The sequence below is a fragment of the Oryctolagus cuniculus genome, chromosome 11 (assembly GCF_964237555.1).
Source record: "Oryctolagus cuniculus chromosome 11, mOryCun1.1, whole genome shotgun sequence".
Taxonomy (NCBI): Eukaryota; Metazoa; Chordata; class Mammalia; order Lagomorpha; family Leporidae; genus Oryctolagus; species Oryctolagus cuniculus.
In genome coordinates, this window is record NC_091442.1 from 83,040,919 (window position 1) to 83,061,074 (window position 20,156).

Here is a 20,156-nt window from a genome sequence, read left to right on the forward strand (position 1 = left end):
AAAATAGAAATAGAATTTTAGTAGGATTCTGACTAATGCCAAATATCATGAGAGCTGTCTGAAAATTTCCATACTTTCAAATAAGTGAGACTATTCAGAATTAATGTGTCTGTTAGTTTTGTACATCTTTTCCTCCTCTCCATAGCACAAACTGAGTGTTGACTATTTAACACTTTGCTGTTGTACTGTGTGTTGTACCAGCTCACTTTCAGCCCTTCGCATGTGGTTTCAATATAGTTTTCTTTTTTCTGCGATAGTACTGGCTTTTATTTGGTACTTCCACTTTGTTCAATTTATTATGCTAAAATAATGTTATTGTCTAATATCACATTGTCTAATATTACAATGTTATTGAGTTTAACATTTAAACCAAGAAATTTATATTGAAAAACTGTTTGTATTTCCAGAAAATAAGTTATACTTCTTTTATTTGTGTTGTGTTTGTGTGAAATAGAGGACTATACAGAAGACATTGCTACGTTTGCGAATAGTTGGTCAGTGCAAACACCAGATGACACTAAATGTATACCCACACCATCAGATTTTCCAAATCCATGCTCTAGTGGAATGCCAGCATTTGAGGTAAATTTGATGTGAAAGATTTGGATCTGTTAGATATAATACATGCATTATTTATATCTTTAGCATTAAGCATTTTTAGGGCAAATACAATATATCTAAAAGTATTAAATCCAGGAAATATAATTGCAGTAGGGAATAACTCTAACATTATTTAAAAAATAGTGAATGTAATGAGTTTCATCATTGGTACTTAACATGAAAATATGTAGTTAGAAAATTGGTGGTCAAAATTTGTTAGTATGAATTACCTTCTCTTACCTGGTAAGAAGAGAGCTTTACAAATAGTACAGAGAGAGAGAGAGAGAGAGATAATACGTATATCATTATGGCATGTTCTGGAGTACAGGTATCTATATTTTTTTTTTTCAAATAGGCAATCTTCTTCAAGTGCCAGATACTGTTGCAATTCCCTTTTCTGAGCTGCCATGAATATATTGATCCATACTTATATATTGCCAGCTGTGTTAATGATCTTTGCAAGTAAGTGAAATGATGAGTATTTGCAAAACAAATTTTTTAAGGCAAAAGGACAGTGAAAGCCACTTCTGTAACATAACCATTTTATAGTTTCCAAAATATAACAGGGTACAAAATTTAGCTATCAGCTATTAGTATCTATAAATTATAAACGATTTACAGTCTAAATGTTTTACTTAAGCACCGTGAACAGAATACATCAGTTCTTAAATATTTTTGTGTCATTGACCCCTTTTGGAAGTCTAGAGCGCTCTGTAGCTCTTTTTTCAAAATAATGTGTGAAATGCATAAAATTAAGCAATAGGGTTACAAGTCAAACTATAAAATAGTAAAAAAATGAATTTTTGATAAATTGGTGATTTATATACTCTTCAAATATAACAATTACTACAATTTGACATAGTGAAAAATGTAAGAAATATTTTGTGATAGCTCCAAAAATTTTAATGGGAAATAAACTGTGAAAAAAAAATGAGCTTTGATACATGTTGGTGACAGTCAATAGTGCCAACAATGTTGTGATGTGTTTTTGGTAATGTGTGTAATTGAAAGCAGGAAATATTAAGTTTCAATTGGAGATTACTAAAAGTGAACATGGTAATTTTCCTATCCAAGGTCACAGATTCTCTTATTTTATTCCAGGCAAAAGACAACCAGAATAGGTATTTTTTCAGTCACTATGTTCAATGAAACTATCATACTCTGTTCATCACTGTAGAACTAATTGTAGATTACCTGTTGTTGATTTGTGGTCTGTTTATTTTTTTTAAACAATTACTAACTGTATGCGGCAAACCACCTTGAATGTTTAAGATTACCTCAAGGAACTTAGTATTTTTTACATATTTTATATATTACAAGAAGTTAATGATACATGGAACTCTTTTGGTAGTATCAGACTTGTTTTTGGTTGACTAAAACTACCTAAATGACATCTTGGGTGACTTGTTAAAAGGCTCAGGTTTACCAAAGATGATAACAAAGAGGAAAAGTTGTGATAGTATAAGATTATGTTATCTAAGAACTATTTCTCTGTAGTTAAATTTAGATTATTACAAGAGTAATCAATATAATATTTTCCAAGTATTAAGTTTACTTGTGACATCTATTAATTTTGGGTAGAATGCAGTTATACCTTGATTTGTATGTATTGTCTCTAAATTTGATAGATTCCCAACCTTAAAATATTGGGTAGTCATCTTACTATATATTTTTAAAAATTCTTTCCTTATTTTATCTATTTGAAAAAGATACCTGTTACATCTATTTGTTCTTTGTTTCTGTTTTGAGACCTGTAGGTAGGCCATGGTTCTTATTTTGACATATGTATGAAATTTAAAAATTTGTTCTTATTCCATAGTGATTTATTCTTGGAGTATTCTCCAGGAGTGTTTTCAACTGTGTTATCATTAGCATCTATGCTCTCCATTTTTCAAGCAGGGAAATGAAATATCATTTGGTAGGCTCATGAAAGTCAGTCTTCATTTACTAGCTTAGGATATTTTTTGGCTGCTTCAACAGCCAAGGTAACAATGGCTCAAATTAAACTTAATGTTTATATTTCTGTCATAGAAAAATCCAAATTAACAAGTGATCTTGGATTGATAAGTGATCTGGATCCTCCCTGAGTTTTTCAGTGACTCAGCGGCATTGCTGCTACATAACCCTCTTGGCCTGGAACATTAGTCTCAATTTCCTGGCAAAAACTGGGTCACTACCACCATGCCCACATTTTAGCTCTTAGAAAGGGAGACAGGAAGTAGAGGTTAGTATCATCTGAAGTGGAAAGTTCACAAACCTCCCATTTTTAACCCTTTGGCCAGACCTTAGTAACATGGTCACAGTGAGATGTAATTGAGGTCAGAAATGTTGTCTTTTGGTGGCCAATTATATGCCCAGCAAAATCTTTTTTTTTTTTACATTAAAAATTACTTATTATTTACTTGAAAGCCAGAGTGACAGGGAGAGACATAGATCTTCCATCTGCTGATTCACTCTCCAAATGCCCATACATACAGGCTGAAACCAGGAACTCCCTCTGGGTTTCTCAACATTAAGTACTTGAGCTATCATCTGATGCCTCCCAACCACATTAGAAGGAAGCCGCTTCAGAAGTGAAATAGTGCCCAACAAAATCTTAAAAGAGTTCTAATACTGAAAAGAAGGGAGAAAAGCAGTTCTGCCCCACCCACTTCATTTTAAGTTTAATCATTTAGGAGTTAACATTTTTAAAAGATTTATTTTATTTATTTGAATAACAGAGTTACAGAGAGACGGGGAGAAAGAGAGAAAGAGAGAGAGAGAGAAAGAGAGAGAGAGAGAGAGAGAATGAGAGAATCTTCCTTCTACTGGTTTAATCTCCAAATGTCAGAAACAACTAAGGCTGGGCCAAGTTGAAACCAGCAGCCAGGAGCTTCTTTAGGATCTCTTATGAGGTTGCAGGGGCCCAAGGATTTGAGCCAACTTCTGTTGCTTTCCCAGGCACATTAGCAGGGAGCTGGGTGGGAAGTGGAGCAACTGGGACAAAAACTGGTGCCCATATGGGATGGCAGCATTGCAGGTGGAGGCGTTAACTGCAGCAAACCAGCATTTTTGTCTTTTGAAATACAATATATTTAGGCTTTGGCATTTGGAATTTTGATGCTTTCTCCAGGGCAAATAAAAAAAAGAGCAGGACAGAAATAAGGTAATATCTTAAGAGATATGTTGAGGGTAGCTATGCTAGGTTTGTGGTCAAAGCAGGCATTTCATACAAGAAAAGACATATTATTGCTCAAGTGAGAAGCTGCCAGAGTTAATCTTTTTCTTTGGTATTTCACTCAGGAATAGACCTATCTTCTTTCTTCCATTCTATAGGAAATGAATGATTGCCTTAATTTACTGTATTAGGGAATGACATCACAGGGATCCTATCATAAGAAGGAAAATATGAATTGGCTGAAAAAAATAATTTCCTACTGGGATTATAATACTTTATTGAATTCAATTCAGTACACGCATTTTGAGCATCGGTTCTGAGCTGAGCATTGTGGTGTACCTTGGAGAAACGGAATCAACTTAGGCATGGCCTCTGTTCTAGTAATTCATGTTCTAATTGGGCAGAGAATCAGGTCTCCAGCAGAGACACAATCCTCTAAATGCAAATTGCTATGGACTGGGAGGAGGAAACTACTAGCTTTATCAGTGACAGCCTACAAAGGCTCCATAGTGAAGAGAACTTTTGAGTTGGAATTGAAGAGGGATGCAATGCCAGTCTTTGATATTATGCCCTCCTATCTCTGCATCAAGGAATGTCAAATTTATCATCAGGGAAGTAATTTTAATTTTACCAAAGCATAGATTAAGAAAATACTACTTTTTAATGCTCAATTCCCTTTTTAAAGTTATCATCCAAAATAAAGAAATCAAACTCCTGTTTAGTAAATTAGGATACTTATTACTTTCTTGCCGAATTCTACTGCATTTTTTTCATGGTGCCATGAGTTAATGTGCCTATAGCAAAATAAACATTTACTATAAAGTATTTTAATATTGATTTGGAAAACCAATAGTCACTTTGTTAACCTTCAAAACCACCATGAATTATAGGAAAGCATGTACATGTTTTAAGGTGAATCATAAGCTTAATGTCTTTCCAATAATCCAACAATTTTTGTTCTACACTGTTTTCCAGAGACTGTTCTTCAAAGGTTTAGAAAGTTCTCTGAATTCTGAAGTTTGTATGAGTATTCTCAGTCCTTTTTTCCTTCTTATGATCAGTTAATTGATCTAGATAAACTGCACGACTCCAGTTACAGAGGCAGAGGATAAATGCAATTTGGTATGGTAGCTTTTCTAATAGAGATGGTAGCTTTTACAATAAATTGCTTTTGCAATGGTAAGGCTTGCAAAACACAACATTCTTAGGGTGTTCTCCTGTAGGATATTTCACAATTCAATTTTGAGCTTGGATTGGATCAAAAAACAAGTCCATTGCCTTATTATAATCCTGTTTATTTTATCAATGACTAGGTAATCTGCTTTTGGAATTGGCATTCACATAAGCAACTATTGTTTGTAGGAGCTTCTCAGGTGATTATAAGAAAAATAATTAGAGATTATTTATTTACTCTTGGCAATGTTAAAAAAGTAACTGGCTTTAGTGAAGCTTGAAAGGTTTCAAAATCTTGTTCTAAATCTTAAATGCTATTTATTCTGTCATTCAAAAATGTTTTGAAATCTTATTATAAGCACTGTTGAGGAATCATCAAAATAATTCCGAGTGCTACAGAGTTTTGACATTGGTTTTAGTCCGACATGTGGGCAAGAAGAGTGTGCTATCACGGAATCAGTTCTCATATTTGATGTTTTTGTTGGAATATAATTTTTTCTGTTTTCATGGAATGGATTGTTTTCTAAAAGGTCTGAGATACTATGAATATAAGCAAAAAGTACATGAAAGGATCTGGGGAAGTATTTCATAATTTAGAAGTATTTTTCAGTATAGCTGTCTCTTAACTCAAAAGACCCATGACAAAATTATTGAGAGATATTGATGAAGACAGTTTATCTAGGTCTGATAGGCTTGGTTCCCATGTTTATGTACTTTTTTGCATTGTTTTCCCTACTATTATATATCATGAGAGACATATATTCTGAATTAACTTAATACTGGAATATTCACCATACAGTCAGCATTCTTAGGAATCAGAAGCTCAAAGGCAGAGTTTGTGTCAGTCTTTGCTATGTGATTCTGGCTCCATCTTCTCACTTTCCAGAACTGATGATGATGAAACCTATTGTCGGGCAGCCACTGAATATGCCAGAGCCTGTTCACATGCTGGCTATCCTATTCAGGACTGGAGAGATGACTTTCCAGCATGCAGTATGTTTTGTTTTTTTTGCAAGTTCTGTTTGCATTGATTTTAACCTTGTCTTGGAACTCAACAGTTACCCCAGTACTTAAAGTAATGATTTGCAAGAATATTTTTACTGATATAAGTATATTTGTACACTTGCATACTTTTAGTAACACTAACTTTTTGAAAGACAGATGAATACAATTGACTTATAGCTCCGATTTTCCCGTTTCAGTTGATAAATGTGATGATAGTTTTGTCCATCGGGATTGTATCAGTTGTTGCCCACCCACCTGCACATTTGATAAACAATGTCTTGGGAGCAATCTCCATTGTCTCGACGGATGTTACTGCCCAGATGGTAAGTGGTTTATAAAAAGCATGGCTGAACTGATGGATACTAGCACTCAGTGATCTGAGGATTGTGTCTTGGTTTTGCTATAGTTCTGGAGTTATCAACAGCAATTCTTTGATTCCTTATATTTAATTATTTGCATATTTCTTTTTTGTAAAAGGATGAAAGCAAATTTGAAAAAAATTCACATTTTCTAGTACAAGATTGCAATGAAAATAGCATATTATGGAATTAAGGGAGATTTAAAATTAGAAACGACTCTGCTACACTGATTACATTTATAAAGAATACTGCGAATTTACTTAAACACTTTGATTTTTACAGATTAAAAAGAATAGAATTCCAGAGATGTTAAGACACATACTTAATGAGTCATATAGTTAATATGAATGAAGCTTATTTGGCTTATTTGGAACCAAATCTTTTGACCTCAGTGTATTGTTCTGTGTCATTGTAACAAAACTGTACTAGTCTTGAATGCTTTGTTAATAGTCAATAACAAGATAAAAAGTTTGCACTAGACTATTGTCGCTCCCCCTCTTCGTGGAGGAACGACACAAAACCCTGCCTAGGCTTCATATCCGAGTCACGGCACCATTATGTCACTCCCCCTCTTCATGGAGGAACGACACAAAACCCTGCCTAGCCTTCATATCCGAGTCACGGCACCATTTGTTGCTCCTCCGCACGCGGAGGAGCCGCACCGGACCGGATGCTTGTTGTTCCCTTTTTTTACAAGTCCTTTCTATAGTAAAGTAAGAATAAGTAAACAGCGAACTCCCAAAGCAAGAATGAGTAGAGAGAAATGAGAAAGAACGAAGCAACGAACTTCCCCGCAAACTCTCCAACGCACTCTCCAACCAACCCACACCACCATGCCATCTCTCTCCTCCTATATAGTCCTCTCCACCAATCCGTGCTCTGCTACCCACACGCTGAGCACGCTGCTCTCCTCCAATCAGGAGCAGCTCCTGCAGCTTGTCAAGTTGGTGAGAGGCAGCTGGGTAGAAGCTGTTTGCTCCTCTCCCAGCGCCATATTGTGGGAGAGCAGATGCATAGAATAAGTCTTAATTCCAGTAACAGTCTAGTCCCAGTTGCTCCCCACAGACTATGAATCCATGCACCACAATATAAATCAATGCTTTTTTCTACAATGTCTTCCTATAAAAGAAGGTCAGCTGAATGAACCAGTGTGTTGAGTGACAAGGTTGATTTAGGTTCTGGTTAAACTTCCTTCACTTGTCAGAAAGAAGTAATGAACACAATCCTATCGTTTTGGCCTGTTGAGTGCCCTGCAGCACTGTTGCCTGTGTGTTGATAGCATAAATCTCTGTCATTTTGGAGTGAACAGATATAAAACCAACAATATTCTTTCTCTCAGTTGACTTGTCCTTATTCTGTATGGTGAACCTTGAGTTTTTGATGGAAAGTCGTGGGATAAAAATGTTTAAAACTACTGAAGTAGACCGATATCACATAGCTGTTGACTGTGCTGTCAGCAATTTTCTTAAAAGTAAAGGAATTTGAATTTCTAGTCATTAGCACAAGCAAGTATTTAACAAAAATTGAGTGAATTTTTATATTTCAAAGGATACAATCTTTATTATTTCTATTGAGAAATTATTACACATTTTTCTTAAATAGGCCTCATAATGGAAAATGGAACTTGCATCTCCTTGGAAAATTGTCCGTGTACTTTTCATGGATTAGCTTATTCAGTTGGTTCAAAAATTGAACAAGAATGTACTGAATGGTATGTGATCACTGTATAGTCAATTATTTCTTTGCTTATGGCTGGTTAGCAACTTTACCATGACAGATGTTTTTAGGAATATATTTCCTATTTATTTTCTTTTAAAAATTATGAGACAAGGTTTGTACTTTATTTGATATCTGTGGAGGGATAGCTACTTTGACTTTGTAATTCTTATTGCTTCTCATGGTAGTTCCATAAAATCTTATAACCAATGATGAATCTGTTGTATTTTCTTATTATTCATAATCATTAATTTGCTTTTAGTCTTAGTACTTGTATTTCCAGCCTTCTATACTGAGTACTTTAAAAAGTGACTCTCCATATTAGTATTTTTTAACCATGAATAGAAATATTTAGAATTCCCTTCTAAATTAAGTATATCGGCAAATATGCAACCCCTCTACAACAGTCCTAAACAGAAACAGAGGTCCAAATATCATTAAACTCTTTTCCCTTTTGTCTCAATATGTTTTGTAAAATGCAATCAGATAACTAACCATATTCTTAGCTGATGATTTCAGTTCCTGCCTTAAAAGGGATTCTGTTTGTGTTCTGTAAAGCTCTTATGTCTGTCAAGGTAGAAGGTAGCATTTGTCTATATAGAGGACATCTCTCTTTTAATGTCTGATGATCCTCATTATCTTTAGTGGTTTTTAAGTGTGGCGTGTAGTAGATAATAATAGGGTGCCAGTCAGCAACTCAAATTTGTATTTCAATCAGACTTTTGTAGTGATATTTTAAAGTCAAAATTTTTTTTAAACTTTTATTTAATGAATATAAATTTCCAAAGTACGGCTTATGGATTACAATGGCTTCCCCCCCATATCGTCTCTCCCACCCGCATCCCTCCCCTTTCCCACTCCCTCTACCCTTCCATTCACATGAGGATTCATTTTCGATTCTCTTTATATACAGAAGATCAGTTTAGCATACATTAAGTAAAGATTTCAACAGTTTGCTCCCACACAAACATTTAAAGTCAAATTTTTCTGAACCTGTAAATGTGATATATTTGGCATGTCAATCAATACATTGATACAAACATTAATACAGTTTCTCTAGGCTAGTGAATTTAATATTTCTATGATTTCATTTAGTGTATGTGTTGGTGGAGTTTGGAACTGCACTGAACATGATTGTCCAGGTAATCCTTTAAATGATTTTGAAGAAAATATTTCTGTGTCCTTTAAATTGGGGAGGAACATAGCATTGATTTTTAAAGATATTTCACAGATATCATGGGGTGAAATACCTATAAGTGTAGGTATTTGGCAGATAAATGAAAAATTGAATAAATGATAGCTTTGAGCAGGCAACTTTTGGTAAAATGTATTAAAATAGCATAAATATTATAAAACTCAAATAGTATGTGAAAGAGTTATTTTATAAATTTTAAATCAAATTGACTAATATAATTAAGTATCATAAGTTTGTCAAGAAAATAAATTTTAAATGTTTTAGATATTCTTTCTGTTGTTCTTTGGGTTATTTACTAGAATTGACCTCCTGCCTTTTAAGAATTAATATACTTTATTCCTCTACCTTATCCTTCTCCATATCCATCTCTTTTTCTTCTTCTCCTCTCCTCTACTTCTCCACCTCCTCCTTCACTTATTTCTCCTCCTCCTCCTCCTCCTCCTCCTCTTCTTCTTCTTCTTTTTTTTTTTTTTTTTTGATAGTTCAATGCTCTGTTGTGGGTGATTCTCACTTTACAACTTTTGATGGTCGACATTATTCTTTTATTGGCATGTGCCAGTACATCCTTGTGAAAGGAACTGGAAAAGATAAATTCACGATCACGTTACAGAAAGCTCCCTGTGAGCAGGTAAGGACAACATCTCAGAATGACCAGAGCAATATTCACCTTTTCAAACTTAAACTTCATATCCAAATTAAGAGTTGTATCATGAATTGATGTAATTAGTTTCCTCACAACTAAACCAACATTGATAATTAAGATAAATCATTTTTTCTATGTATTTTTTTTTTTTTTGACAGGCAGAGTGGACAGTGAGAGAGAGAGACAGAGAGAAAGGTCTTCCTTTGCCGTTGGTTCACCCTCCAATGGCTGCTGCAGCCTGCATGCTGCGGCTGGCGCATTGTGCTGATCCGAAGCCAGGAGCCAGGTGCTTCTCCTGGTCTCCCATGGGGTGCAGGGCCCAAGCACTTGGGCCATCCTCCACTGCACTGCTGGGCCACAGCAGAGAGCTGGCCTGGAAGAGGGGCAACCGGGACAGAATCTGGCGCCCTGACCGGGACTAGAACCCCGTGTGCTGGCGCCACAGGCGGAGGATTAGCCTATTGAGCCCGGTGCCGGCTGTTTTTTCTATGTATTTTTGCTTACATGCTGCATCTTGGTTTCAGAGAAAATAAATATGAAAACATATATGTCTTAGACTGAATAAAGTACTATATATTTAATTGTATTTTATTTATTTAGAAATGGTATTTCTATTTATAGTTTTTGAAGGTTTCATCCATGATTGTACATTTGAACTAATCTAAGTTTTTGTTTACTTCAAAACCAGATATTTTAAAAATATGACTTTTTTCAAAAATATTAATTTATCTACTTATTTAAAAGGCAGAGTTATAGACAGATAAACACACCCACACACACACACACACAGATCTTCCATTTGCTAATCCACTCCCCCAAATGGCCACAATGGCCAGGGATAGGCCAGGCCAAGGCCAGGAGCCTGAAACTCCATCAGGGTCTCCCACATGGGGAACAGGGGCCCATGCACTTAGGCTATCATCCACTGATTTCCTGTTTGCATTACCATGGAGCTGGATAGGAAGTGAAGCAGTAGAGACTTGAACCCATGTCCATATGGGATGCTAGTGTTGTAGGTGGTGACTTAACCCATTGTACCACAATGCCATATCCAGAAAGATAACTTCTGACAATAATAAATAGGTATTATATTATACAGATGTGATCAATTTCTTAACATGTTGAAGTTTTAACTTTGAATCTTGTCTCAAAATAATAAACATCAATGATTTGTGAATAATTAAACATAGATCATTCATTTATCTGTGTCTACCTAAATTAGGCACTCAAACTCCTGCCATAATCTTTAAGTTTTACTTTGATATAAACTAATTATTTACAATAAAAATTCTGAAGTACTCTGTTTACTTTCCAGTTTGTTTTGTAATATATCATAATATAAATTAACCTTTTATGTAGATTCCTAATTCTCTTGGTTCTTCTCTTTATTGAATTTTTTTAGATTAATTTGGAGAGCTATTTTAACTATGTGCCTCAGAAAAAGCAATTACTAGAACCTAATTATTTAATGCTGTATGTGAAATCTGTGTATGAAATAGCATACAAACTATAGGGAGATATGTTTTATTAGAAATCATACAAACTATAGGGAGATATGTTTTATTAGAAATGGGTTACATAAAACAGAGTATGTAGCAGGTATTGTATTACATGACCTATGCTCAAATCTTCTGTAAACAAGAAATCCATACTTACATGTACTTTCTTTCTCCTTTCTTCATTCCTTTCTCTCCTCCCCCATCTTTTGTATCTGATTCCATGTCTCTATCTCTCATTCCTTTCACTGACAATTTGATTTTTATGCAGAATCTTGGCTTGATCTGCCTTCAGTCTATAACTCTAATTCTGGAGGATGATTTTAACAAGCAAGTGACTCTCAGCAGGGGAGGACAAATCCTCACCAGTCCTAACCAAGGCTTCAATCTGAATGGTAAGAAGCAACGCTAATGATGCACTTTCTTTACATTAACAACAACAGCAGCAAATATGAAGCAGGTGATGTGTCATTGAACATTTGAAACCGAACAATATCTAGAGTGAAGGAGATAGGCTCAGTGTTCCAGGCAGGTCAGGGAGGTGTAGAACTGTACACTATCTCTAGGGTACTATACCTAGTTTGACATTGCTATAGCATGAAGTGCATAAGTGGAGAATATCTAGGGATGAGCTAGGGAAGTTGGTGGGGATGAGACAGGGGAAGCCTAATAAATGGGACATCAGACCTAGTAATCTCCTGGGACAGGCCTGTTTATGCCTGCGTTCCAGCAGAGTTGTTAATAACACTTTCTTTCAGAAGTGCTCTGATTTTTATTACAGATGACCTGCCTATGCTACACAAATATCATGCTAAGGAAAGTGAACTTGATATGAAATTGTCATTATTTGACCAGTTTGTATATAAAGATGACAATCTCATATAGCTCAACTAAATAAATGATGAATTTTAAGAATGGGACTTTTTTTTTGTAGATTATTCTAACAGTGTAGATGTGACTTTGAGAGGTACTAGACAAGAAACATGGACAGTAATTCAGATGTTATAAAGTAGGGCATGCAAGGAAGGAAGAGGAGCTGATCTGAACTGTGATAGTGAACCTGGAAGGAGGAAAACAGATTGGAAAAGTAACTAGAAAAAAGGCGGCCTGACCTTGATGATAGATTGGGTTGGGGTTGATTAAGAATGGGCTATTAAGGGAAAGGAATTATCAAGAGTTATTCTCAGATTTCTGGCTTTGGTGACCATATTCATGGCAGAGATTGGGTTAAGGAAACAGGAGCAAATAAAGAGCAACTCTTATGGTGGAAAAAATGTTAATTCAATTAAAAACTATTTGAAAGGCAAAGTATCAGAGAGGTAGGAAAGGAGGGAGACAGAAGGGGAGGGAGAAAATGAGAGAGTAAGAAAGAGAGAAGTCTTTTTCCACTGGTTCACATCACAAGTTCCAAGAGCCAGGAATCCCATCTAGGTCTCCCACAAGGGTGACAGGAACCAAAGCACTTGAGTCTTTGTCTGCAAACCTGTGTTTCGCTATGAGATGTGGGCATTGAAAGAGGGAGCTTAACCCCTTTCATCATAGCTCCAGTTCCGGTTAACAGTTTTGAACACAAATTTCTTGTATCTACAAGTGTCTTATGAATGATATTCATCCAGTGCTGTGGTTCTCCATTTTGCTGACACTCTCAAGGAAATGGAGAGTTTTTGAGAAAAATGTTAATTCCTTTTGAATTATGATAGTTTTGGCTAAAATTTATACACATAGTTACACACAAACTCTCCCATGTACAAGAAAAATAGATTTTAAATGCTCAGGGACTGTCCCCTTCTTTATGAGGTGCTTGCCAATTGAGAGTTTGACTTGACAACTTAATAAAATTGGCTCCTGAATACCCAGGAAAGAGGGAGACAAAAGGAATGGGAAAAAATAGAACAGCCATGCAGTGGTAAAATTTGGGCCTGGAGCTGTGGACTATGAACCTGCTTTCCCAGACATCCCAGTGTCTTGGAGAAAGAGTCCTGGTGTGGTATGCTAATGTTTCAGGTCACTGCCTATGAACTGCAAAGCTGATTTATGTACGTTCTTTTCCTACAGGAATTGTTGAAATTCAAACTCTGTCATCCTTATTTATTCTTCTAAAAACCACATTTGGTTTAAAGATTCTGTTTGCTATAGATGGGGAAAGAATTTATATTCAGCTCACTAGTGCATGGAAAAGGAGAACATTGGGTCTGTGTGGCACTTTTAATGGGAACATAAGGGATGATTTTCTGTAAGTATGATTTCTGTATAGCTAACTAAATTTAATGAAATAATTTAGAGGATATAAATTAATTAAAAATGTTTACTTAACTACAAATAGCTTAGCAGTCACTGTTCCAAGAGCCTCAGGGGGTCAGTCATCATACTTAAATTGTGTAGCAGTCCCTTAATTAGTATCTGTTTTATAGGCAAGGAAAGTAACCAAGGCCTGAAATGTCAGATAATTCATTGAAGGTCAGTTAACTCCCATATCGTAGAGCTAGGTGTTGAATTTAGGTAGTATGACTCAGCATGTGGGTCAACTGCTACCTGTTATTTTCTCTGTCTCTAAATAAACTGAATAGTATTTTCCTTCTGAAAACTTGCAGCTTTTTAAAAACTGCTTATTTACTTATTTGAAAGACAGGGTTAGGACAAAAGAGAAAGAGAATGAGAGATGGAGAGTAAGAAGGAGAGAGAGATCAACCTTCCATTTGCTGCTTCACTCCCCAATTGACCAAATGGCAGGGACGGGGCCATGCTAAAGCCAGGAGACTATAACTCCATCCAGGTCTCCCATGTGGGTCACAGGAACCCAAGTACTTGAGCACTCTGCTGCTCTCACAGTTACATTAGCAGGGATTGGATGTGGAACAGCTGAGACACAAATCAGAGCCAATGTGGGATGCTGGCATTGCACACAGTGGTTTAATCTGCTGTGTCTCAACACCGGCCCCAAAACTTGGCTTTATTTTTATTTATTTATTTATTTATTTATTTATTTATTTGAAAGGCAGGGTTACATAGGCAGAGAGAGAGAGAGAGAGATTCTTTCATCTGGTGGTTCACTCCTCAGATGCCTACAATGGCTAGAGCTGGGCAATCTGAAGCCAAGAGCCAGGAGCTTCCTTCCCGGTCTCTCACATGGGTGCAGGGACCCAATGAATTGGGCCATATTCTATTGCTTTTCCAGGCCATAGCAGAGAGCTGGATTGGAAGTGGAGCAGACAGGACTCCAACCAGAGCCCATATGGGATGCTGGCAGTGTAGGTGGCGGCTTTACTTGCTACCCCACAGAGCCGGCCGCAACTTGTGGCTTTAAAAACTTTTTTTTTTGCTACTATTTTGCATTAGTTGCTGTAAATTATACTTTAAAATATTAATATCATATGATATCAATGACACCCTTAAGCAATATTTTTGTATCTAAGTTAATTGGATTTTGTTATAGTTGAGATTTTATTGGAAGAAAACTAAGAAATACATTTGTACCCAATGTGTTAGAAAGCACTTCTTACCTACATGGGAAAAATGCAGAATATAATTTAATGTAAATATTTTGAGAACTTGCTATTTTTAAAAATTTATTTTTATTTATTTTTACTTTTTAACAGATTCAATATAATTCATAGATACAATTCTAAGAATGTAATGATTTTCCCTTCCTTCTTTCCTCTCTCCCTCTCTTCTCTTTTTCTTTCATTATTTCTTTTAGTTTTTGAAATAATATTTTTAATTTACATTACAGTCAAGACTTAATTGTTCACCAAATAAAGAACTTGATAGGTTAAGTTTAGTGGGGATATAAACAATAGTCGATAAATTATAGTCAAATTGAAAGATGACCACTTAACCTATATGCAGTAAATTTTGAAGTGTAGTAACATATCATTCTTAACAATTCATTTGACAAGGTTTAAGCAAAGTTTGAAAAAACTGTATTTGCAGCAATGCTGATACACATAGGCATTTCTTTGTTTTTCAATTTTTTTTTTTTTTAATTTTAGCTCCCACATGTAAGGGAGAACACACAGTAGTGGTCTTTCTGTGTCTGGCCTATTTCACTCAACCTGATAACACCTCCAGTTGTATCCATTGTGATGCAAATGGTAGAATTTCATTCTCTTTTATAGAAGAATAATATTCCATAATGTGTGTATATATATAAAGAAAATGTGATATATATATTCTTTATTTGTTGATCTAATGATGAACACCTTGGTTGATTCCATATTTTGGCTATTGTGGACAGTACTGCTATAAACATGGTAGTGCAGTATATCTTTGATACTATGTGTTCATGTCTTTTGGGTATATACCCAGTATGGGATTGTGAGATCATATAGCAAGTGTGTTTCTAGTTTTTTTGCAGAAATCTCAATACTTTAATACTATTTTCCACAGTGGCTGCACTAATTTACATTCCTACTATCAGTGTATAAGTGTTCTCCACATACTTGCCAGCATGTTACTCCCTGTCTTTTAGATAATAACCATTCTGACAGAGATAAAGTGATAGCTCATTTTGATTTTGGTGTGTATTTGGTTTGGCTTGATTAACTGGATTAGTTGTTTTTTAATATTTTTAACTTACTAATATATTCTGGATATTAATCCTTTGTTGATTAAGTAGCTTTCGAATATTTTTTCCATTCTTTTGGATGTCTCTTCATTCTATTGATCATTTCCTTTGTTGTGCAGAACTTCTGAGTTTGATGTAATACTATATATTTTTCTTTTTGTTGTTACCTGTGCTTTGGGGGTCTTTTCCAAGAAGTTGTCACCTATATCAATGTTCTATAGTGTTTTCCCTATAGCAACTTTATAATCTCAAGTCTTAAATTTAGGTCTTTGATCCATTTTGTATAGATTTTTGTATAAGGTGAAAAGTATGAATCTAATTTCATTCTTTAACATATACAATCTAGTTTTGCCAGCACTGTTTGTTGAAGAAATTTTTCTAACTCCCACGTATGGGCTGAGTCCTTTTGTTAACAATCAATTGGCTGTATGCACATGGGTTGATTTCTGGGCTCCATTCTGTCCCATTGATCTATACTGGTTTTTATGTATTGGTTTTTATGCCAGTATCATGCTGTTTTAATTATTATAGCTTTATAGTATTCTTCAAAGTATGATATTGTGATGCCTCCAGGTTTATTTTATTTTATTTAATTAATTAATTTGTTTTTTTTTTTTTTTGCTCAGGATCACTTTGACTATTCTGGGTCTTTTCTGATTCTATATGAATTTTAGCATTATGTTTCCTGATTCTGTAAAGAATGTTGTTGGTATTTTCATAGGGGTTGTTTTGAATCTATAGACTGCTTTAGATAGTATAGACATTTTAATTATATTAATTTTTCTAATCCATGAGCAAGGAATATTTCCATTTTCCATGTTTTTGCTGATTTCTTTCATCAATGTTTTATGAATTTTAGTTGTAGAGATATTTTACATCTTATTTTTTTAAAGATTTGTTTATTTACTTGAAATTCATGGAGAGAGAACGAGAGGTAGGGGGGGTCCTCCATCACTGGTTCATTCACCAGATGGCTGCAGTGGCTGGAGCTGTGCCAAACCAAAGCCAGGAGACAGGAGCTTCCTCCAGGTCTCCCACATGAGTGCAGGGGCCCAAGGACCTGGGCCATCTTCCACTGCTCTCCCAGGCCATAGCAGAGAGCTGGATCAGAAGTGGGGGACCCAAACAGGTGCCCATATGGGATGCCAGCACTGCAGGTGGCGGCTTTATCCGCTCCGCCACAGCGCTGGCCCCAGGGAGATCTTTTACTTCTTTGGTTAAATTTATTCTTAAATATTTGATTTTTTTATTTGTGGCTGTTGTGAATGGGATTCCTTTCTTGATTTCTCTTTCAGTAAATTCATCATTGGCATATAAAAAAGCTATTTTTATATGTTTGTTTTGTTTTCTTTAAAAAAAAAAGATTTATTTACTTGAAAGTCAGCATTACAAAGAGATAGGGAGAGACACAGAGAGAGATCTTCCATCTTCTATTTCACTCCCCAGATGGCTGCAATGGCCAGGTCTGGGGTAGGCTGAGACCAGGAGCTGGGAGCTTCATCCAGCTGTCCCATGAGAGTGGCAGGGCCCAACCTCTTGGACTACCTTTTGTTGTTTTCCCAGGCCATTAGAAGGGACCCAGATAGGAAGTGAACCAGCTGGGACACAATTGGTGCCCATAGGGGCTGCCAGTGTTACCTTGCCCGCTATGCCACAGCATGAGCCCCTGTGTGCTTACTTTGTTACCTGTAATTTCACTGAATTAATTGGTTGATCACTTGTAACAACTTTTTGGTGGAGTGCTTGGGTTTTTCCATGTACACCATCGTGTCATCTGCAAACATTGATATTTTGACTTACTCTTTTCCAGTTTGAAATGTTTATTTCTTTCTGTTCCCTAATTGCTCTTGCTAATACTTCTAGTACTATATTGAATAAGAGTGGTAAAAGAAACACTAGCTATTATGCTGAAAGTAAAGCAAATGAAATTTAAACACTATGATAAATCCTCACTCACAAAAACATTGAAATGCACATCAGAAGGGGATAAAGACTTTAAAGAAATCTGTAGAATCTAAAAAAAAGTCAAAATCATAGAAGCAGAGGGTAGAATGGTGGTTTCCAGGGACTAGGTGTGGGAGTAGATGGATTGGAGATGTTGACTGAGTGGTACAAAATTTCAGTTACACAAGATGACCAAGGTCAGATCTATTGTGTGGCATGATGAGTATAGTTAATGTGTTGTACACTTGAAAATTGCTGTACATAGTAAATGTTTTCACAACCAGGAAAATGATAAGAATGTCAAACAATGCATATATTCATTAGCTTGATGTAACCACATGACAATAGATACATGTAGCAAAATATCATGTTGTATACCATTAGTTTTCAACTATAATTTCAAAATTAAAAAAAATGTATTGCTATGTAAGGTATCAATCAATGGTACATTTAAAAATACTGAGATAATGTCAAAAAATTGATTGTTAAGGTTTGCAGTCATGACTAGAAGCACAGCAGGAATTCAGAGATGGCTGTGGGCAGGGCAAAGAGGGCATTTCATGGAAAATGGATTTTCCAAGTACAATGCTTCTTTTTTCTCCTCTGCAGATACTCTTCCTTGTGATTACAAATCTTCCCTTCTGTTAACCACTCTGGCTAAATCTCATTTATTGGTCAACCTCAGCAATCAGTTGATTCGGAAAGCTAGTTTATATAAAGAAAATTTTAACTCTGTGTTATCTATGAAAATCCATTATTTATATCTACACAAAACTGCAAGGGATTTGAGAATTAAGCTAATGGCTTTGGTCCTTGTATTCTTCAGAGTTAGCGTAGAACCATCTATAGAGTGGGCAGTGAAATTTAACTGAGCTGAATTTTTAGTGGGGGTATCAAGAGGAGAATTCAGATGGGCAAAGAGAACTGGCATTTAAAATTTAAAATTTAAAAATTTAAAAATTTTATAGAATTTACTTTATTTCCAATGTGATTAATATCGCGTTTAGAAACAGAAACTTAGCTAAACTAAGATGTTCAGGAAACACATGAAGCTTCTTTTCCCTTCCTTATGTGTCCTAGTGGGTTAGCAGTCAATGTTTCACAGATGGCAGATCTGTCTGCCACTTCCTAAGGCAGCCCTCTCTTCCATGAATAAACACTCAGTCGTGATAAGAGTGGAGGATAATATTTCAGAGTCAGAGATAACTTTCAAACATTGTTTAGCTTTCCAACTTAAATCATTAAAAATTCTTTACTTCACAAAGGCTAATGTGAATTTGCCAACATATTGTAATGGAAAGTATGAATTACCTGAGAATTTATTTTGTATGCTCTGTTATATTAACCATAGTAAGCTGAAAGGTTATTTCATAAAATGAGATAAAAGTAAATAAATAGAACTACATTTTTGTTCTATTTTGGGGGATATTTATTCTTTTAAGTGAACTAAATGAATTGAGAGTTAAGCTCTATGACAATTCCTACTGGGAACGTTGACTATACTTAAGCTCTCTGATCTATTTTATTCTTCTTTGGAAAGGGGGAAAGGAAAGGAAAGGAAAAGAATGAAAAGAAAGAGGTTTTGCAAGTCATGAAATTTCTTTGAGTCTCAGTTTTCTCATTTGAACAAAATGACATTTTTGCATTAGGTGTTTGTTATAATTATTTACAGTTCATAGATGGTTTGATATTGAGGAATAGAAGGAAAAAGGGGGAGGGAAGGATAAGGTTTGTGAAATGGATTGTGCAGGTTCTGTTTGTTCTCTTTTCTCAGTCCTGGAGTTGAGAAACTGTGTACAGTTGAAGCTGACTGATCTAAATGGTAACCAAAGAAGTTGAAATATTTGGGCACTTTAGAGAGCTAAGAGAAAGCTTACTCCAGCACCTGGCCATGGTGTAGCAATTAACACAGTCTGGGCTTGCACTGTGGATTAAGTCTCCCACAGGAGACATAGTCTTACTTGAGTCCATCAGGTTTTTGACATTGTCTTGCACACTGTCCAGCAAAGATTGTCACTTTATAAATGTTGGCTGATAGACTAATACATCTCTTTCTAAAAGATTTGTTTATCAGGATTGGCGCTGTGGCATAGTAGGCTAAGCCTCTGCCTGTGGTGCTAGCGTCCTATATGGGCACTAGTTCATGTCCCAGCTGCTCCTCTTTCAATCCAGCTCTCTGCTTAATGGCCTGGGAAACAGTGAAAGATGGCTCAAGTCCTTGGGCCCCTGCACCTGCATGGGAGACCCCAATAAAAGCTCCAGGCTCCTGGCTTCAGATCAGCCCAGCTCCAGCAGCTGTGGCCA

General features: G+C 35.7%; 1 protein-coding gene across 1 annotated transcript in view; it reads left to right on the forward strand.

Annotated features, from left to right (window-relative positions):
* OTOGL (otogelin like) overlaps window positions 1-20,156 on the forward strand; it is a 172,753-nt gene that overhangs the window by 27,857 nt on the left and 124,740 nt on the right. Inside the window, exons 9-17 of the mRNA XM_051846511.2 lie at window positions 455-582; window positions 956-1,062; window positions 5,817-5,923; window positions 6,133-6,258; window positions 7,897-8,005; window positions 9,106-9,152; window positions 9,688-9,833; window positions 11,616-11,739; window positions 13,400-13,577. Coding sequence (XP_051702471.2) covers window positions 455-582; window positions 956-1,062; window positions 5,817-5,923; window positions 6,133-6,258; window positions 7,897-8,005; window positions 9,106-9,152; window positions 9,688-9,833; window positions 11,616-11,739; window positions 13,400-13,577 — 1,072 coding nt within the window. The remainder of the gene's footprint in view (window positions 1-454; window positions 583-955; window positions 1,063-5,816; window positions 5,924-6,132; window positions 6,259-7,896; window positions 8,006-9,105; window positions 9,153-9,687; window positions 9,834-11,615; window positions 11,740-13,399; window positions 13,578-20,156) is intronic.